The 15,991-nt window shown below is 48.9% G+C and overlaps 1 protein-coding gene across 1 annotated transcript in view; it reads right to left on the bottom strand.

Annotated features, from left to right (window-relative positions):
• The window catches only part of DCSTAMP (dendrocyte expressed seven transmembrane protein), a 356,578-nt gene that overhangs the window by 225,922 nt on the left and 114,665 nt on the right, over nt 1-15,991 (bottom strand). The window contains exon 2 of the mRNA XM_069621488.1: nt 13,508-14,576. Within this exon, the coding sequence (XP_069477589.1) occupies nt 13,508-14,575 (1,068 nt within the window). The 5' untranslated portion in view covers nt 14,576. The remainder of the gene's footprint in view (nt 1-13,507; nt 14,577-15,991) is intronic.

The raw sequence follows: 15,991 nt of genomic DNA, 5'->3' as shown, positions 1-15,991 counted from the left end.
GTCCGAGCGGTGCTCGTCGGCGTCAGAGCGTCGGCGTCCTGCAAGGCAGAGGCGTGCGGGGCACCTCGGTGACAATAGTTCTGGACCGCAAAGATTGTGGAGACGGAGGCCCAGCAAGGGCGTCGAGTCGTTCGAGTCTTTGTGGTCTTCGGGTGGCGGGAAACCCACCGGCAGGTTTCTCCTCGGCGCGTTGGTCGTCCTCGACTTTCTCCGGCAGGATAAAGCGGTCGACGGTGCGGACGAAGGAGTCCTTCGATTCAAATGTTCTTAGGCAAAGGAGCGGGCGGCTCCGGTCGTCGGTGGCACGGCGTCAAGTGGTTCCCACGGCTGGGCAACACAACTTCGACGGGCCTCCAGCGGTTACACAAACCTGCGAACCCTGGTCGACGGCAATGGACTTCGACGGCGGCGATGTCCGGGTGCTTCACTTCGATCTCCTCGGCGGTCCCGTCTCGGGTCGGCAGCCTTTCGAGGGTCTGTCTTCCAGGGCGCTTCGGCAAAGATGGAGCAGTGCTCGATGGTCCCTCGGAGCACGGGAAGAGGGCGCCTTACCAGGTCCTCTCTCGGGTCAGTCCTCGACGATTTCGGCAGCCTTCGGATCGGTCGAAGCAAATGCAACAGCAAGTCTTCTTCTTCCAGCTGGACGTCGAGGATCAGCAGTTCCAGTTACTCTTAGCGTGGAGACTCAGCTCCTGAACGCTTCTGAACGCTTCTGAACGCTTCTGAACCAATTACCAGTGGTGAGAGGTCCCCAGATATACTATTCTGTCTCTCATCCATACTGCTGGCACACACTCAGCAGCCAATCATACAGAAGGGCATTCATGCAGTCAGTCAGCCAATCAGGCACATAGTGCATTTAGGCCACACTCCTCCCTTTCAGACACTCACAACAAGGAATGTGGATTGGGACAAGTACCCAGCCATTCAACACTACACACTGCATTCAGGCCAGTTTCGGGCAGGGCTGTCTCAGTCTTTGTCTCTCATGCCAGAAACCAGACAACCACAACAAGGAGTGTATATTGGTCACACACTCCATTCACTCAGGTCCCACCCACAGGAGGTACCCACAACATACAGTCACTGGGAAGGCTCCAGTCAGTCTAACTGGGCCTTCACAACAACACCATAAATGGAACTTCCACCCAACAGCCAGTCAGGGGGAAGGGACAGAGTCAGGGCTTCCCAGGACTTTGGGAAACAAGGTAACAGGCAATAGAAAGCAAGAGGCCACAGGGGCCATCTTGTTTCCTATCAGGAATCAACTGATCCCAATGGCAGTGCCTGGGTATCCCAAAATGGAGGACACCCAGAGCACCTGACAAATTCAGCATGTAGCTGCCACCAGCCCATACCCTGCTCTGTGGGCCACCTACAGGTGCCCAAAAACATACACTAGGGGCACAGGTTTGTACCCCTACCCATGGGTGCCATAAGGGTATCCCATGGGTCCGTTCACTAAACCAAAAGAGAGAGCTGCACTGCCAGGGGTCCCACATGGACTCCTGGGCAGAAAACATGACAGAACACACGATAAAAAGCAGTAAAGGACAAGGATTCAGAGGCCCTGTCCCTCGGATGCATTTCCAGCATCACAGTCGCCCCCCCCAGACTGAGGTGAAGGGTGTCTAATCTCCCACGGGATAGACACCCTCATCCTGACGGTCAACATACCTTCTGGAAAGGCCATCTGCATTATCGTGACTCTTCCCTGGTCTGTGCTCTATGGTGAAGTCTAGCCCTTGCAGGCTAATGGACCACCTGAGCAATTTTGGATTCTCACCCTTCATTTGCATAAGCCACTTCAGGGGCTTATAATCTGTTTGGACCTTGAAGGTAGACCCCGTAAGGTAGGGCCTAAAACGCCTAAGGCTCCAAACTATGCTAAAACACTCCTTTTCAAGAGTAGCCCACCTAAGTTCTCTACCCTTGAGTTGTCTACTGATGAATATGATAGGATGTTCTCTCCCTTTGTCATCTAACTGGGACAAGACAGCTCCAATTCCGGTGTCGCAGGCATCCGTCTGGACGATAAAGGGTCGGCTGTAGTCAGGCGCACACAACACAGGTGCCCTACACAGACTTTCCTTCAAGCCATCAAAGGCCCTCTGACAGTCTTCGGTCCAATTAACCTTCCTAGGCTGTTTGGGTGAAGTTAGAGCTGTCAGCGGTGCAGCTATGGTTCCATAGTCTGCCATGAAATTGCGATAGTACCCAGTGAGGCCCAAAAAGGCTCTCACCTGGGTTTGAGTAGTGGGAGTCTCCCAGTTCTGTACATCCTGTACTTTACTGGAGAGAGGTTGGATTTGACCCCCTCCTACCTCATGACCAAGATAGGTAACTTTCCCCTGAGCTATCTGGCACTTGATGGCCTTGATAGTGAGGTTAGCCCTTTTCAAGGCCTGCAACACCTTATCCAGATGTGTCAAATGCTCTTCCCAGGTGGAACTGTAGACGGCAATGTCGTCTAAGTAAGCCACACAAAAGGCTTCCAGCCCACTGAGCGCATGGTTGACCAATCTCTGGAAGGTGGCAGGGGCATTCTTCAACCCAAAAGGCATGACCCTAAACTGGTAGAGTCCCTCAGGTGTTGAGAAGGCCGTCTTTTCCTTGGCATGGTCCGTCAGAGCTATTTGCCAATAGCCTGGGGTAAGGTCAAAGGTGCTCACAAGTTTGGCAGCACCTATGGTGTCCACGAGCTCATCAGCCCTGGGCAATGGGTGCGCGTCAGTTTTGGTGACGGCATTGACTCCTCGGTAGTCCACACAGAACCTCCAATCCTTGGTACCCGCCTGGGAACTTGCCTTGGGGACAAGGACCACTGGACTGGACCAGGGACTGGTTGAGGGTTCAATAACACCCAGATCCAACATCTTGGCGACCTCAGCCTGGATGTGGTTCTTGGCGGTATCTGACATACGGTAGCACCTGCTTTTGACAGGCACACTGTCACCAGTGTCAATTTCATGCCTACACCATGGTGTAAGGCCTGGCGTCAGTGAAAACAGAGAGGCATACTGTTGGAGCAAAGCCCTGCAGGCCCTCTGTTGCTCTGTTGTCAAATCCGGAGAGAGATGTACTCCCTCCACTGAGCCATCCTGAGGGTTGCTATGCAGCAAATCAGGAAGGGGCTCACCCTCATCCTCTTCTTGCCCTGAAGCTAGCAAGAGACATGAGACTTCTGCTCGCCGGTGGAAAGGCTTGAGCCTGTTGACATGGAATACCTGAGGGGCTACCCCAGAGGCTCCCATGTCAACCAGATAATTGACTTCGCCCATCTTGGAGATGATCCTGAAGGGTCCAGTCCACTTGTCTGCCAAAGCTCTAGGCTTGGTAGGCTCCATCACGAGGATTTCCTGTCCCGGAGTCCAATCCACTTGCGAGGCTTTAAGGTCATGCCAGTACTTATTCAATTCCTGGCTGGCCTTGAGATTTGCTGTTGCCTGACCCATCATCTGTGTCATCCTCCGTCTGAGGCCTAACACATAGTCCCCCACTTGCTTGGCGGGACCTGGAGGGGTGGCTTCCAAGCCTTCTCTGATCAAGGCGAGGGGCCCCCTCACGGGATGTCCAAAGAGTAACTCAAAGGGGCTGAAACCAACACCCTCTTGAGGTACCTCTCTGTAAGCAAACAGCAGGCATGGCAGGAGGAGATCCCATTTCTTCCTTATGGGTTCTTCCAAAGCCCCTAATATGCCCTTGGGAGTTTTATTAAATCTCTCAACCAGACCATTGGTCTGAGGGTGGTAAGAGGTGGAGAACTTGTAGGTTACCCCGCACTCTTTCCACATGGTTTTCATGTAACTAGACATGAAGTTGGATCCTCTGTCAGAGACAACCTCCTTGGGGAATCCAACACGGGTGAAAATGCCCAGGAGAGCCCTGGCAACCACCTTGGCAGTAACAGTCCGAAGGGGTATTGCCTCAGGGTACCTGGTGGCATGATCTACCAAGACCAGGATGAACCGATGTCCACCTGAAGTGGGAGGGTCAAGGGGACTGACAATGTCGATGCCCACCCTCTCAAATGGTGTGCCAACCACTGGCAATGGCTGCAGTGGGGCAATGACACTGCCTCCAGTCTTGCCAGACAACTGACAAGTTGGGCAGGTCCTGCAGTGGGACTCCACCTCTACTCCCATCCGTGGCCAGTAGAAATGGGCAGAGAGCCTCTGCTTAGTCTTCTTGGTCCCAAGATGACCAGCCAAGGGCACCTCATGCGCCAACTGCAGTAGGAAGGGCCTGTAAACCTGGGGTACCACCAACCTCTTGAGGGCACCAGGTTCAGGCTTAGTGGGCTCACTAACAAGGAGCTCACCCTCCCAATAAATCCGGAATGTCCTAGGCCCTTCTCCTTGTGCCTGGGACAGGGCCTGTGTCCTCAGTCCCTCGAGAGAGTGGCACTCTCTCATTCCCTTACAGAAGTCTGCCCGGGAGGGTCCCCCTTCAGCTAACAAGCATTGAAGGTCGGGATGATCCTCCGGGTTGAGAACCTCTCCCACAGGAGAGTCTTCTGTCTCTTCTCCCACAGGAGTTGAGCTTGGGTTTTCCACTGGACCCAGCCCGTCCGAAGCATGGATCCCAATGGGTGCTGTCGGAACAGCAGGAAGAGAAGGTGTTCCCTCCACAGAGGTGGCCTTCTTGGTCTTCCTTCTTCTTGCCTTAGGCCTTGCCTTTGGCTCGGGTACCTGACTCACAGCCAGACCCGGTGTCACCTGTGACCTAGTGACTGCAGCAGCAGTCATGGGAAGACCATCCGAGATCAACCCCAACTCTACCAGATCATTTCCTAACAGAATGTTAGCAGGGACATTGTCCTGAACCAGGACAGGAAGCTTTGCTGTCTTGTCTCCAATCATGAGTGTGACTAAGGCTACAGGCGATACTTTGGGAGGCCCACCAACTAACCTGGTGGTTCTCAGAGGAGCACCTACATAGTCCTCTGGCTTGAGCAGGGTCCTATCCACCACTGTCATGCTTGCCCCTGTGTCTCTCAAACCAGTAGAAGGCTGGCCATTCAAGAGGACACTTCTCAAAAACCTACGGGTGTTCTGTGGGATAGTCGCCAGTACTTCTGCATACTGGTCCCAGGCCCCAAGGGACACTAAGGAAATCTCTACCGGAGCACCAAATGTGATCCCGGTAGAGGAGGGGAGGACAGTGGCCTCCACCTCAGACACGGGGTAAGGGTAGGTCAGGCTGACAGCCTGTACTCCAAGTGCCTTACCTTTACACTTGGAGTCACCCCTTTTGTGATCCAGAGCCCCACAGTCCCAACAAGCGCCAGGAGTGCGGGGTACGGTACTGGAACCACTGGGAGCCTGCTTTGCAGCAGGTGGACCACTACTCTTATTCCCACCCACAGATGACTTATCCCCACTAGATTTTTGGGTCTTGGGAGAGGAAGGTTTAGGTTTACCCGACTGTGACTGCTTGTGGGACTCCTCAGCTTTCTGAGCGGCCCCCTTTTCTTTGTCCTTGTCCTTCCCACTGGAGTCCTTAGGGGACACCCGGTGGGAGACCCACTTGTCAGCCAACCTAGCCAGCTTAAAGGGGTCCAAAATGTTCTGGTCAGCCACATACCGACGCAGCTCTGGTGAACAGGCTTCAGAAAAATGCTCAAAAAACAAGAGGTGGGACAATTCAACAAAAGTCTTAACCTTGTATCCATCGATCCACCCCATCATGTTCATGTGCGCAGCACTCACCCAGTCAACCCAAGACACATTCTCTCTTTTCTTAAAATCCCTGAACCTTCTAAGGTATTGGGTAGGTGTCTTGCCAAACTTGGCAATCAAAGCAGACTTCATACACTCATACTGACCCCTTTCTTCCACACTCAGCTTCAGAATACAGTCATATCCAGTTTGAGGCACTCTGCTTAACAAACACTTAGCCCAATCTCTTTTATCAACATCATGAATCGCACAAGCCATTTCAAACGCTTCAATCCATTGGAGGATATCTGAACCCTCCACAAATACACCAACCAAATCTTTCATAAACTTGGTGGCTGGGGACCTGACACTCTCACTGGTTTTAGCTGAAGTCTCCACTCTAGCTTTCTCTAGCTGGATTCTCTGACATTCAGTGTCCTGGCTCTTGAGTTCAAGGTCCTTATTTCTGAGTTCAAGATCCCTATTCTTGAGCTCCACTTGTTGAGCCAACTCCTCTTTCTTAAGTTCAGCATCTATTTCCAACTTGCGGTATTCAAAGGCCAATTTCATCCTTAATAACTCAAGCTCCAAAGAATTGCTGGGGTTTGGAACAGAGGCAGCAGGAATGGCAGCATTCCCAGAAACAGATTCAGCAGAAACCCCAGGGGCAGAGTCCTCATTGGTTGCATTCCCCCCTTCATCAAGAGTTTCACCATCAGTCTGGTAGTCCACCAGGGCATCTATCAGCTCAGCCCTAGACTTATCCACAAAGTCTAACTCCCTGGCTTCACAAGCACTCTGGAGAGCCTCCAAGCTCATCCGAGTCAATTTGCCATTTGCAATAGACTCCATTGTTTGTAATGCAGTTATCTTGTACACAACTAAACCTTAATTTAATAAAGTGAAGATATTTTGTAAGTGGCACGGTTATACACTGATTCTTAAAACCATAAGCATCCCACCGCTGCCACCAGTGTGAAGGACCAGTGGGGGGTGTCTGTACCTCTGCTCTCTATATGGTAGAAGAGAGGCACAGAAGACCCCAGCCAAGATTCTCTATTATGGTAGCAATGGACGAGCAATCAAGGCCTAGCTTCTCAGGAGGTGATCCAGGCTGGTTCTTAAGTACAGTGTAGTCCCCAAGCCCCCACAAAGGAATGTCCACACACTGTATTGGTTAGAACACAGTCTTTATATAATCAATATTCAAGGTTATGTACACTTATCATAATAACTCACTTTGTACTTAGGAAAATCAACAATGGCAAATATATACAATTCTAAAGTGGTACCACCCTTTGTATTAGATCTCATTAAAGTGCATCAACAATACTGTAACAATGTCACACAGATCAATAGAGTGAACCAGCAATAGAGCGAGGAGGGAAAATAAGATGGTTGAGCAATAGGCAGAATACTGGCCCCTACCACTGGACACAGTTCTGTGTGGAGATCCCCCCACCTGGGCAACCTGTAAAATAAAGATATAGCACAAGCCCAGTCCATATATTGTTCTGCAAGTCTTATTCCCTCCTATAATGTTTTTACCCCCCCAATGTACCTGGTGGAGTCGAGTTCTTCGAAGAGGCGTCGACAGATCCTTCTTGAGCGACCCCCTTTCAAGCGGGAGTCACGGATCGTCGAGAGGCGTCGAGAAGCGTCGAGGAACTCGGCGTTCGGCGGCGGGGAATCGACGGCCCTTCTTGAATGCCTTCCCTTTCAAGCGGGAGACACGGGGCGTCGAACGTCCGTGGACAAACGGGGAAGAACGGCGTCGATGAGGCGGCAGCTTCTTCCTAGCGGTGCTCGTCGGCGTCGGAGCGTCGGCGTCCTGCAAGGCAGAGGCGTGCGGGGCACCTCGGTGACAATAGTTCTGGACCGCAAAGATTGTGGAGACGGAGGCCCAGCAAGGGCGTCGAGTCGTTCGAGTCTTTGTGGTCTTCGGGTGGCGGGAAACCCACCGGCAGGTTTCTCCTCGGCGCGTTGGTCGTCCTCGACTTTTTCCGGCAGGATAAAGCGGTCGACGGTGCGGACGAGGGAGTCCTTCGATTCAAATGTTCTTAGGCAAAGGAGCGGGCGGATCCGGTCGTCGGCGGCACGGCGTCAAGTGGTTCCCACGGCTGGGCAACACAACTTCGACGGGCCTCCAGCGGTTACACAAACCTGCGAACCCTGGTCGACGGCAATGGACTTCGACGGCGGCGATGTCCGGGTGCTTCACTTCGATCTCCTCGGCGGTCCCGTCTCGGGTCGGCAGCCTTTCGAGGGTCTGTCTTCCAGGGCGCTTCGGCGAAGATGGAGAGGTGCTCGATGGTCCCTCAGAGCACGGGAAGAGGGCGCCTTACCAGGTCCTCTCTCGGGTCAGTCTTCGACGATTTCGGCAGCCTTCGGATCGGTCGAAGCAAATGCAAAAGCAAGTCTTCTTCTTCCAGCTGGACGTCGAGGATCAGCAGTTCCAGTTACTCTTAGAGTGGAGACTCAGCTCCTGAACGCTTCTGAATGCTTCTGAACGCTTCTGAACCAATTACCAGTGGTGAGAGGTCCCCAGATATACTATTCTGTCTCTCATCCACACTGCTGGCACACACTCAGCAGCCAATCATACAGAAGGGCATTCATGCAGTCAGTCAGCCAATCAGGCACACAGTGCATTCAGGCCACACTCCTCCCTTTCAGACACTCATAACAAGGAATGTGGATTGGGACAAGTACCCAGCCATTCAACACTGCACACTGCATTAAGGCCAGTTTCGGGCAGGGCTGTCTCAGTCTTTGTCTCTCATGCCAGAAACCAGACAACCACAACAAGGAGTGTATATTGGTCACACACTCCATTCACCCAGGTCCCACCCACAGGAGGTACCCACAACATACAGTCACTGGGAAGGCTCCAGTCAGTCTAGCTGGGCCTTCACAACAACACCATATATGGAACTTCCACCCAACAGCCAGTCAGGGGGAAGGGACAGAGTCAGGGCTTCCCAGGACTTTGGGAAACAAGGTAACAGGCAATAGAAAGCAAGAAGCCACAGGGGCCATCTTGTTTCCTATCAGGTATCAACTGACCCCAATGGCAGGGCCTGGTATCCCAAAATGGAGGACACCCAGAGCACCTGACAAATTCAGCATGTAGCTGCCATCAGCCCATACCCTGCTCTGTGGGCCACCTACAGGTGCCCAAAAACATACACTAGGGGCACAGGGTTGTACCCCTACCCATGGGTGCCATAAGGGTATCCCATGGGTCCGTTCACTAAACCAAAAGAGAGAGCTGCACGGCCAGGGGTCCCACATGGACTCCTGGGCAGAAAACATGACAGAACACACGATAAAAAGCAGTAAAAGGACAAGGATTCAGAGGCCCTATCCCTCGGATGCATTTCCAGCATCACACACAGGGGTACTGTGAGTCCCCCAGTATTTGTAACAGAGTATTACACATGAATTTTGGTAATACACATGTCCAAGCACTATCATTCAGTATGTGGATAACCATTTAGTAGGTAGCACCACAGAAGAAATATGTACAGCAGATTCAATTACACTATTGACATTGCTTGCAGACAAAGGGCATAAAGTGTACAAGGAAAAAATCCAGTATTGTCAGAAAGAGGTTGTGTATTTGAGGCAGATAATATCATCAGCAGGGAAAATGGTAACACCGGAAATGGTGGCTTCAGTACAGAATACACCACAACCAACTACAATTAAGTAAATACATTTTCTGGGTTTGTGTAACTACTGTAGAGCATGGATTTTCGACGGTTCTAGTTACACAAAACCTCGTTTGCAGGGCCTCATAGAAGCACTGAAGAGGAAGGGGTCATTGGCATGGACAGGAGAAATGATATGTTTTGCAGAATTGAAAAATGCTTTAAGCAATGCTTAAGTACTAGCAACTCCTGTTTACACAAACAAATTGTATCGGATGTCACATTCAAATGGACAAGTAATGACTGCTGTATTGGCTTAGCATACATCCCTGGGACACAAGCCCCTAGCATATTACAGTGGTTTCTTAGATTCAGTAATGCAGGATCAATTTCCCTGTGAACTGGCATTGGCTGATGCAGCCTTTGTTATCGAGAAAGCTCAACAATTACACAGGGGTGCTCAGTGACATTATATGTAGACCATGTTGTGTTTGCAATACTTGAATGGTTGAAATCCACATTGACTACAGAGAGGGCCCCTGCATATGACGTCATTTTTTCCAGCCCATCGATTCACATTGTAAGATGTCGCACAGTAAACCCTGCCACGTTTATTGTAATATCAATTGAGAAAGGAGAGGAAGTGCATGATTACTTCACTCCCAAAGATGATTAAGTGTGGGCACAGGAGGATGCACCGGAGGGGGAGGAGGGAGGACCTTTTCGTTGATGGTTTATCGATGATTGATCAGGAGACTGGCCAGAGACACACGGCGCAGCAGTAGTGTGCCTCATATGTGGGGAATATGAGCTTGTTGTTCATAAAAGATTACCAACAGATTATTCTGCTCAGGCAGCAGAACTCATTGCCTTAATTGAAGCGTTAGAAACATCCCTGGGATGCCTGGTAACCATTTACTCCAATTCGGCATACGTGACCACCACTGTACATTCAGGATTGTCCAGATGGAAAAGGAGGGGGCTTTTGCAGGTCCAATGAAATGCCCGTACAGCATGCAGCCTTTTTGGAAAGATTGATTTATGCTTTGTTCTGCCCCTATCTAACAGTGGTGGTTAAATGTTCCACCCACACTCAAAATGCAGACCCTACTTCCCTTGGCAATGATGCTGCATATAAGGCTGCCAAAGAAGCTGCATATTTAAGAGACCCAAGTGTTACGACCTACCGTGAGGTGCCCAACCAACTGTTGCAGTTGACAGTGCCATATACTGCCATGCCCCTTACTCAAATTATGGGGGTAGTCGAGTCTGAAACATCTTGTGTTTTGGGAGCAGAAGTGATGCCAATAAATGTAGTGCAAGGTCAGGGGTGCAGCTCATGTGCGTCATGGTGTCTGGGTTAATGAGGAAGCCTATTGTCTTATCAAAGCAGAGTTGGCCTTGCCAAGTTACTTTGATCACGTCTGGAACAGGAGGGTGCACATCACCTGATGGTCCCAAATTTATGAACTTATTGATAAGAACCCACCAATCAGATACTTGGGTTTGGCAGTGATGATTTAGGGGACCACATGTTTAAGGGAAAGGGTGTAGCGTAGATGTGGCCAATCGATCACGGGATATTAGGGGGGATTAGCATGTTCTATAGGTGGAAACCAATGGGGGTGGTGGGATTATGCTGTACTCAATATAATGCATAGCATTGTTAACTTGTGGAGTTTTCGCTATATAAGCTGTAAGCCTTTGAGATAAGATGAGCTCTGTGTCGGTTTGGTTCTAAATGACCGTCTGAGACCCTTTTCGCATGTAATAAACCTTGTTTTTCTTTGCAAAGAGGTGCAGTGATTATTTTGCCTTTTGGATTGTTTTTACCTCCTGATTTTTGGGCTACCATCCTTTCAATAGTCTGGAATTTACCTTGGACAATGCTCATCATTACACTAAATTTCATGGCTTTGCTTTTCCAATCATCGCTTTGGGAGAAGTCAAACTTCCAACATTTGAAACTATAGACTATTGGAGTTTGTTGAAACAACAAACACTTACGTAAAGGGATTACTGGGTGGATTTGCCAACATCTGGCACACGATTGAACAATCAACAAAAACTGGCATGTGCTGTGCATCCATACACCCTCTGAAGGGATGTGCAGGCCCATAAGGTCTCAGCTCCCAGCATTGCTCCTTTTGAGGGGAACTGGTTATGAAGCATATATTTTGATAGCAGATAGGAGCAAAGCAAAACCAGCAGGGATGTTCATTCACCACAATGGCAGGAGCCCCAGGCGTGACATAGAACGGCCATGTGATATTACATAAAGAGACATCACATGAAATTTGATGTGATAGTATTATAGGAAGTGACATTGAATGAGCCTGGCCCTGATGACATCAATGAAATGACATCATATATATTTAAGAAGTTCCAATATGAGTAGTGATAAATAAAATAACAAACAGCTACTACAGTTACCACCCATATTTTAAATAGGGTGCTAATTTAGAGGCTTTCCAGGGTCCTGTACCCCAATACTCACTCAGGCACACTCTTGCCAGAAAACGGGTCAGGGGGAGTAGCCAGCATGGAGAGCAGTAGCAGTGTTTCTTTAGGTCTTTCTTAACCAAGAACCCCCCTTATTCTTCTCCCTCACCTCTCTGATCTTAACTCAGCATACCTTTCCCTCTCTCTTTCCTCTTCCCACCGTCTGATCTATCGGACCAGGTTGCCCTTAGCTAATGCTCTCCTTTCCTGTCTGCCTATGGGACTGTTCTCCTCTTTCTCTTGAGTCCCCACTTTACCAAATGAGGTGCATGCCTTCTCCTTTTCCATACATGTTTTACTTCCTGTTGTTACCCCATCCTTCTCTCTCCTGATATCACCACCTCCTCTGCAATGCCTTCACATCACAATGTTATCCCCTCTAAACGTCCAATGCTTTATCTTGGTATTATCACCTCTGGGTTACCACCTCTTTCTCTTCATGTGGTGACCATCACCGTTTTCATGCCACCATCACCTCTTAATTCTTTCACCTGCACCTCCTTTGTAACACATTCACCACCTGTTGTTCCCTCCAGCTTCTCTAAATCAGTTTTACCAGCAGGTGTTACACCTCCTTCTTCCCCATTGGTCTGACCACCTCCGACTGACTACTAACATCTCCTCTATATGTTGCAACCCCGTTCTACACCCTTGCTCATATCATCTTGCCCTTTAATCCCTTAACTCTCACCACCTCCTCCAGGTCTGCTACCACCTCTTCAAGTTCCTCTGTCTCTCCAGCCTCCACTTCCCCTAACTCTCCTGCTCCTCCAATCTATACTGGTTGACTTGGGTCTGTGTTTTTTATACAACTCACTCGGCTATCTCAGCATTAGGATTCTGGTGAGGGGTTGCCCTTGTGTCTTGTAATTGGGGCAAGGTTGGTATTGGCTGATGCTCCTTTCACCTGGCCTCACTTTGAGCCTAGTGAGACAAAACAAGCCTTCAAATGGCCTGTCCACCACCTTACATTGCTCTTTTCTTCTCTCTGTGTCTGTCTGTGCAGGACCCAGCGCCCCGTGAGAAAAGCCTTGATAAGGTATTCAAATTCTCTGAATGCCTACACAATATAGTAACACAATTAAATGGAAATATAGCATCTCGCATGAGAGAATGCTCTACTAGGAGCCAGTGAATTGTTATTTTTATATCACACAGTTAAATCCACGATCAGTAAACAGCGAGCTGGCAACATTGGTTTAGATGCAGTTCTAATTATGTGGAGAATCCCACAGTCGATGCCTGTGAGCTTGCAACATTGTATCCAGCACAGTTATCCAGAGCTTCTCAATGGGGCTTGGTAATTACTTTTCTGAAGGTTTTGCTTTCCCTCACTGGGGCTTTGGGTCTGCCTAAAGAGGGTATGCCTGATGTGCTACTAGAATCCTGGAAGAGAATGTGGAATAGCATGCATGTGAGAATGACCGCCGGGCGAGACAGGAGTGGGAGCTTGGATCCAGTGACTGTACTTACCCTGCTACATGCTGATGATCTGTAACTTAAATAAATGCATTTCCTTTCCTACACTACCTGGCCTGCACGTTACCTTCTTGGCCGTGCTCCGCTTACTCATACAGCAGCCTGAAACTATCAAATCTTGCCCTTGGGTAGAAATAACTTAAGATAAAAGGTACGTGAAACACGATTCATTGTAGTCACCATGTGCGTGATTAGAATAGCCAAGATACTTACAACATTTGACAGGCTGAAAGGAACCTTCATAGGCAGTAGCTCTTGGAGATGAGCCTGTATGGAAAAAATTAGCCAATACAGCAATACGTCTATTGCCGTCAGGATGGCCCAGATGCCGATATTGGTGAATGCCGGCAGAAGGAATATTCCTACAGCTTTCCACTCCTCTGCTTTCAAGCTCAGCGATGGGATCATGGCATACTCCATTCTCTCCCTTTTGTTGAGTGGGAGGACACAGGGCTTCATCTGCTTCCTATTGCTGTCATCAAGCTTAGTGAATCCTTTTGTGATGTAAGTCTTCTGAAATATCTTATGCTCTGCCATCAGATATCTTCTATGGAACATTCCGGTTCCAATGGCTACCATGGCAATGCTTATCGCAAATAGGAAACCCTTCCCCAGGTTCGACACTGAATTCAGGACTGTGGATATGTTCTCAGAAACACGTCGAATGTGTAGTTCTGTTTCCTGTATCTTCAGTTTCAGGTGCTCATCCAGAACATGGCCTTTAACATGAAAGTGGTCTTCTACAGTCACAACATCCTTCAAGGGGTTGCTAAATAGTTTTCCTTCATTATAAATCCACCGTATGGCGTTGATGTAATTGTCTAATGGTGCTAAAAGAATGGACAGGCGCTTTGCTTCCAAGCTGCAAGCAATACTGTTAGCCAAGCCTTCCAGATTTAGGAAAATATTTTTGATATTGTGAAATATGACAACACCGGTGCCCACTGTTATAAAGACGTTTCTGCCCTCCCGCATTCCACATGATAATAGTAACAGAATGCTGAAGCAACGAAGGTGCTTTGAAAAAAACAGAGGGACAGAAACGACAGCCCCTATTGAAACAGGCGTGGATAAGGAGACCGTGGCACTGCTTGCTATTGAGAAAAACATGCCAAGGAATAAGATAGTGCCAAGGAGTAGTCCAAGCGCCAAGCAAGCTAGACCAAGGCTAAGTGTATTCCTCCATCCTGGCTTCTTCTCAGATACAAAGGCAGCCACAAGGTGTGTAAAGCCATAGGTACACCACAACCACAACACCATCATCTTCTTTTCCGAGGACATCCTAATGAAGACAAATGGACCAAAAGGACATCATTTTTAAATATGCATGCACATTGAGCTTCTTATCACAAAGCATACCATCTGATAACAAAGCTTTTCACATGCTAAGCAAAGCTTGAGACTGATAGAAAGGGTCCAAAGGTCCTGTTTTACTGCAATGCCCAGGTCACTTCACTCCTTTAGCATTTTACATGTAAGCATTGAGGGGAAATCAGTTACAAATAAGGACAAGCTTTTAGGTAAATTCAACATCTCCTTCCTTAGACATTTAAATAGTGCATTGCTTACAAATAACTAGGAAGGATAGTTAAGATGTATCTACATGATATGATAAGCATGTATTTAAACATTGCACAATGTTGAAATCTTTTGGGAGTTTAACACTTTGTTCTCCCTCTGACTGTTCTTCTGTAACCTTCCCCTCCCTCAACCTTTCCTTCTTTGCTTCCTCTTTACCAGGAGTAGAACTCTTCAATTTCACAACATCTACACAATTCTATCTTTAACCATCTTCAAATACTACATGAAATCTTCCCATTGTGACAAAGTCCCCTGCTAGACTTGGGTAACGACTAGGGGGGAGCATCAAGGGGCTGAGGGCCGTTCCTGAGCTAATGGATGATGGACCTGGGGGAGATATGGGGATGATCCCCTGGACACCTTATTTTGGTCCCCATTGTTTAGCACGGGACAGTCAATGGACCACTGCCAGACCTCTTGGTGAAAAGGGGGGCTTTAATGCCCCTTGCATGATGACTGTGGACACCCAAGGGTGAGACCAGGGCCCTTAAAGTGAGTAATAAGGTTGTTTGCCAGGGGTTCAGAAACCAAATTCATGTAAAGTCTGTGATGTTCAAGGATCTATCTGGGTCTTCAGAACCATTGACCCTTTCACTGAATCCTTAAACCTGCACACTCACCAAATGCCCAAGAACATCTTGGCCAACAGAAAAGGGTTCAGAACACCCTAAACCCTTCCAAAACTGAAAGGACCTGCAAAGGAACAAGACAAGTCTTATTCCTTCCATCCATGGCTCTCCCAGACCCTCCTGACTCACACATAACATTTAAAATGACTGACAGACCTGATATAGGTTTAGGCAAGCCCAATTAACCGCAAGTGTACCCAAGTGAGGATGGAATTGCTCGCCAATCAAGGGCCCTTTACATTCCCACTACACAGTTGCAGTCCACTGACCGAAATCCACTTCCGAATGGAGTGGGGGCAACAGCACCACAAAAAAGGTTGCTACACATTCGGGGTTGGATGTTGCAAGAAGAAGCTGGAATTCGGAGCTGGATGGAGAGTGGAGCAATTTGGAGAGCGCAGGAGTGGATGGAAATGGAGAGTACATGGACGAGGTTGGAGAAGCAGAGGAGTAGGGGGAGTCTAGTAGGGGTTAAGGAGAAAAGCAT

This window comes from Ambystoma mexicanum, chromosome 5q (assembly GCF_040938575.1).
Source record: "Ambystoma mexicanum isolate Mex_15411 chromosome 5q, UKY_AmexF1_1, whole genome shotgun sequence".
Classification (NCBI taxonomy): Eukaryota; Metazoa; Chordata; class Amphibia; order Caudata; family Ambystomatidae; genus Ambystoma; species Ambystoma mexicanum.
The sequence above is the reverse complement of the archived record's forward strand: the minus strand, read 5'-3'. Positions and strand labels throughout refer to the sequence as shown.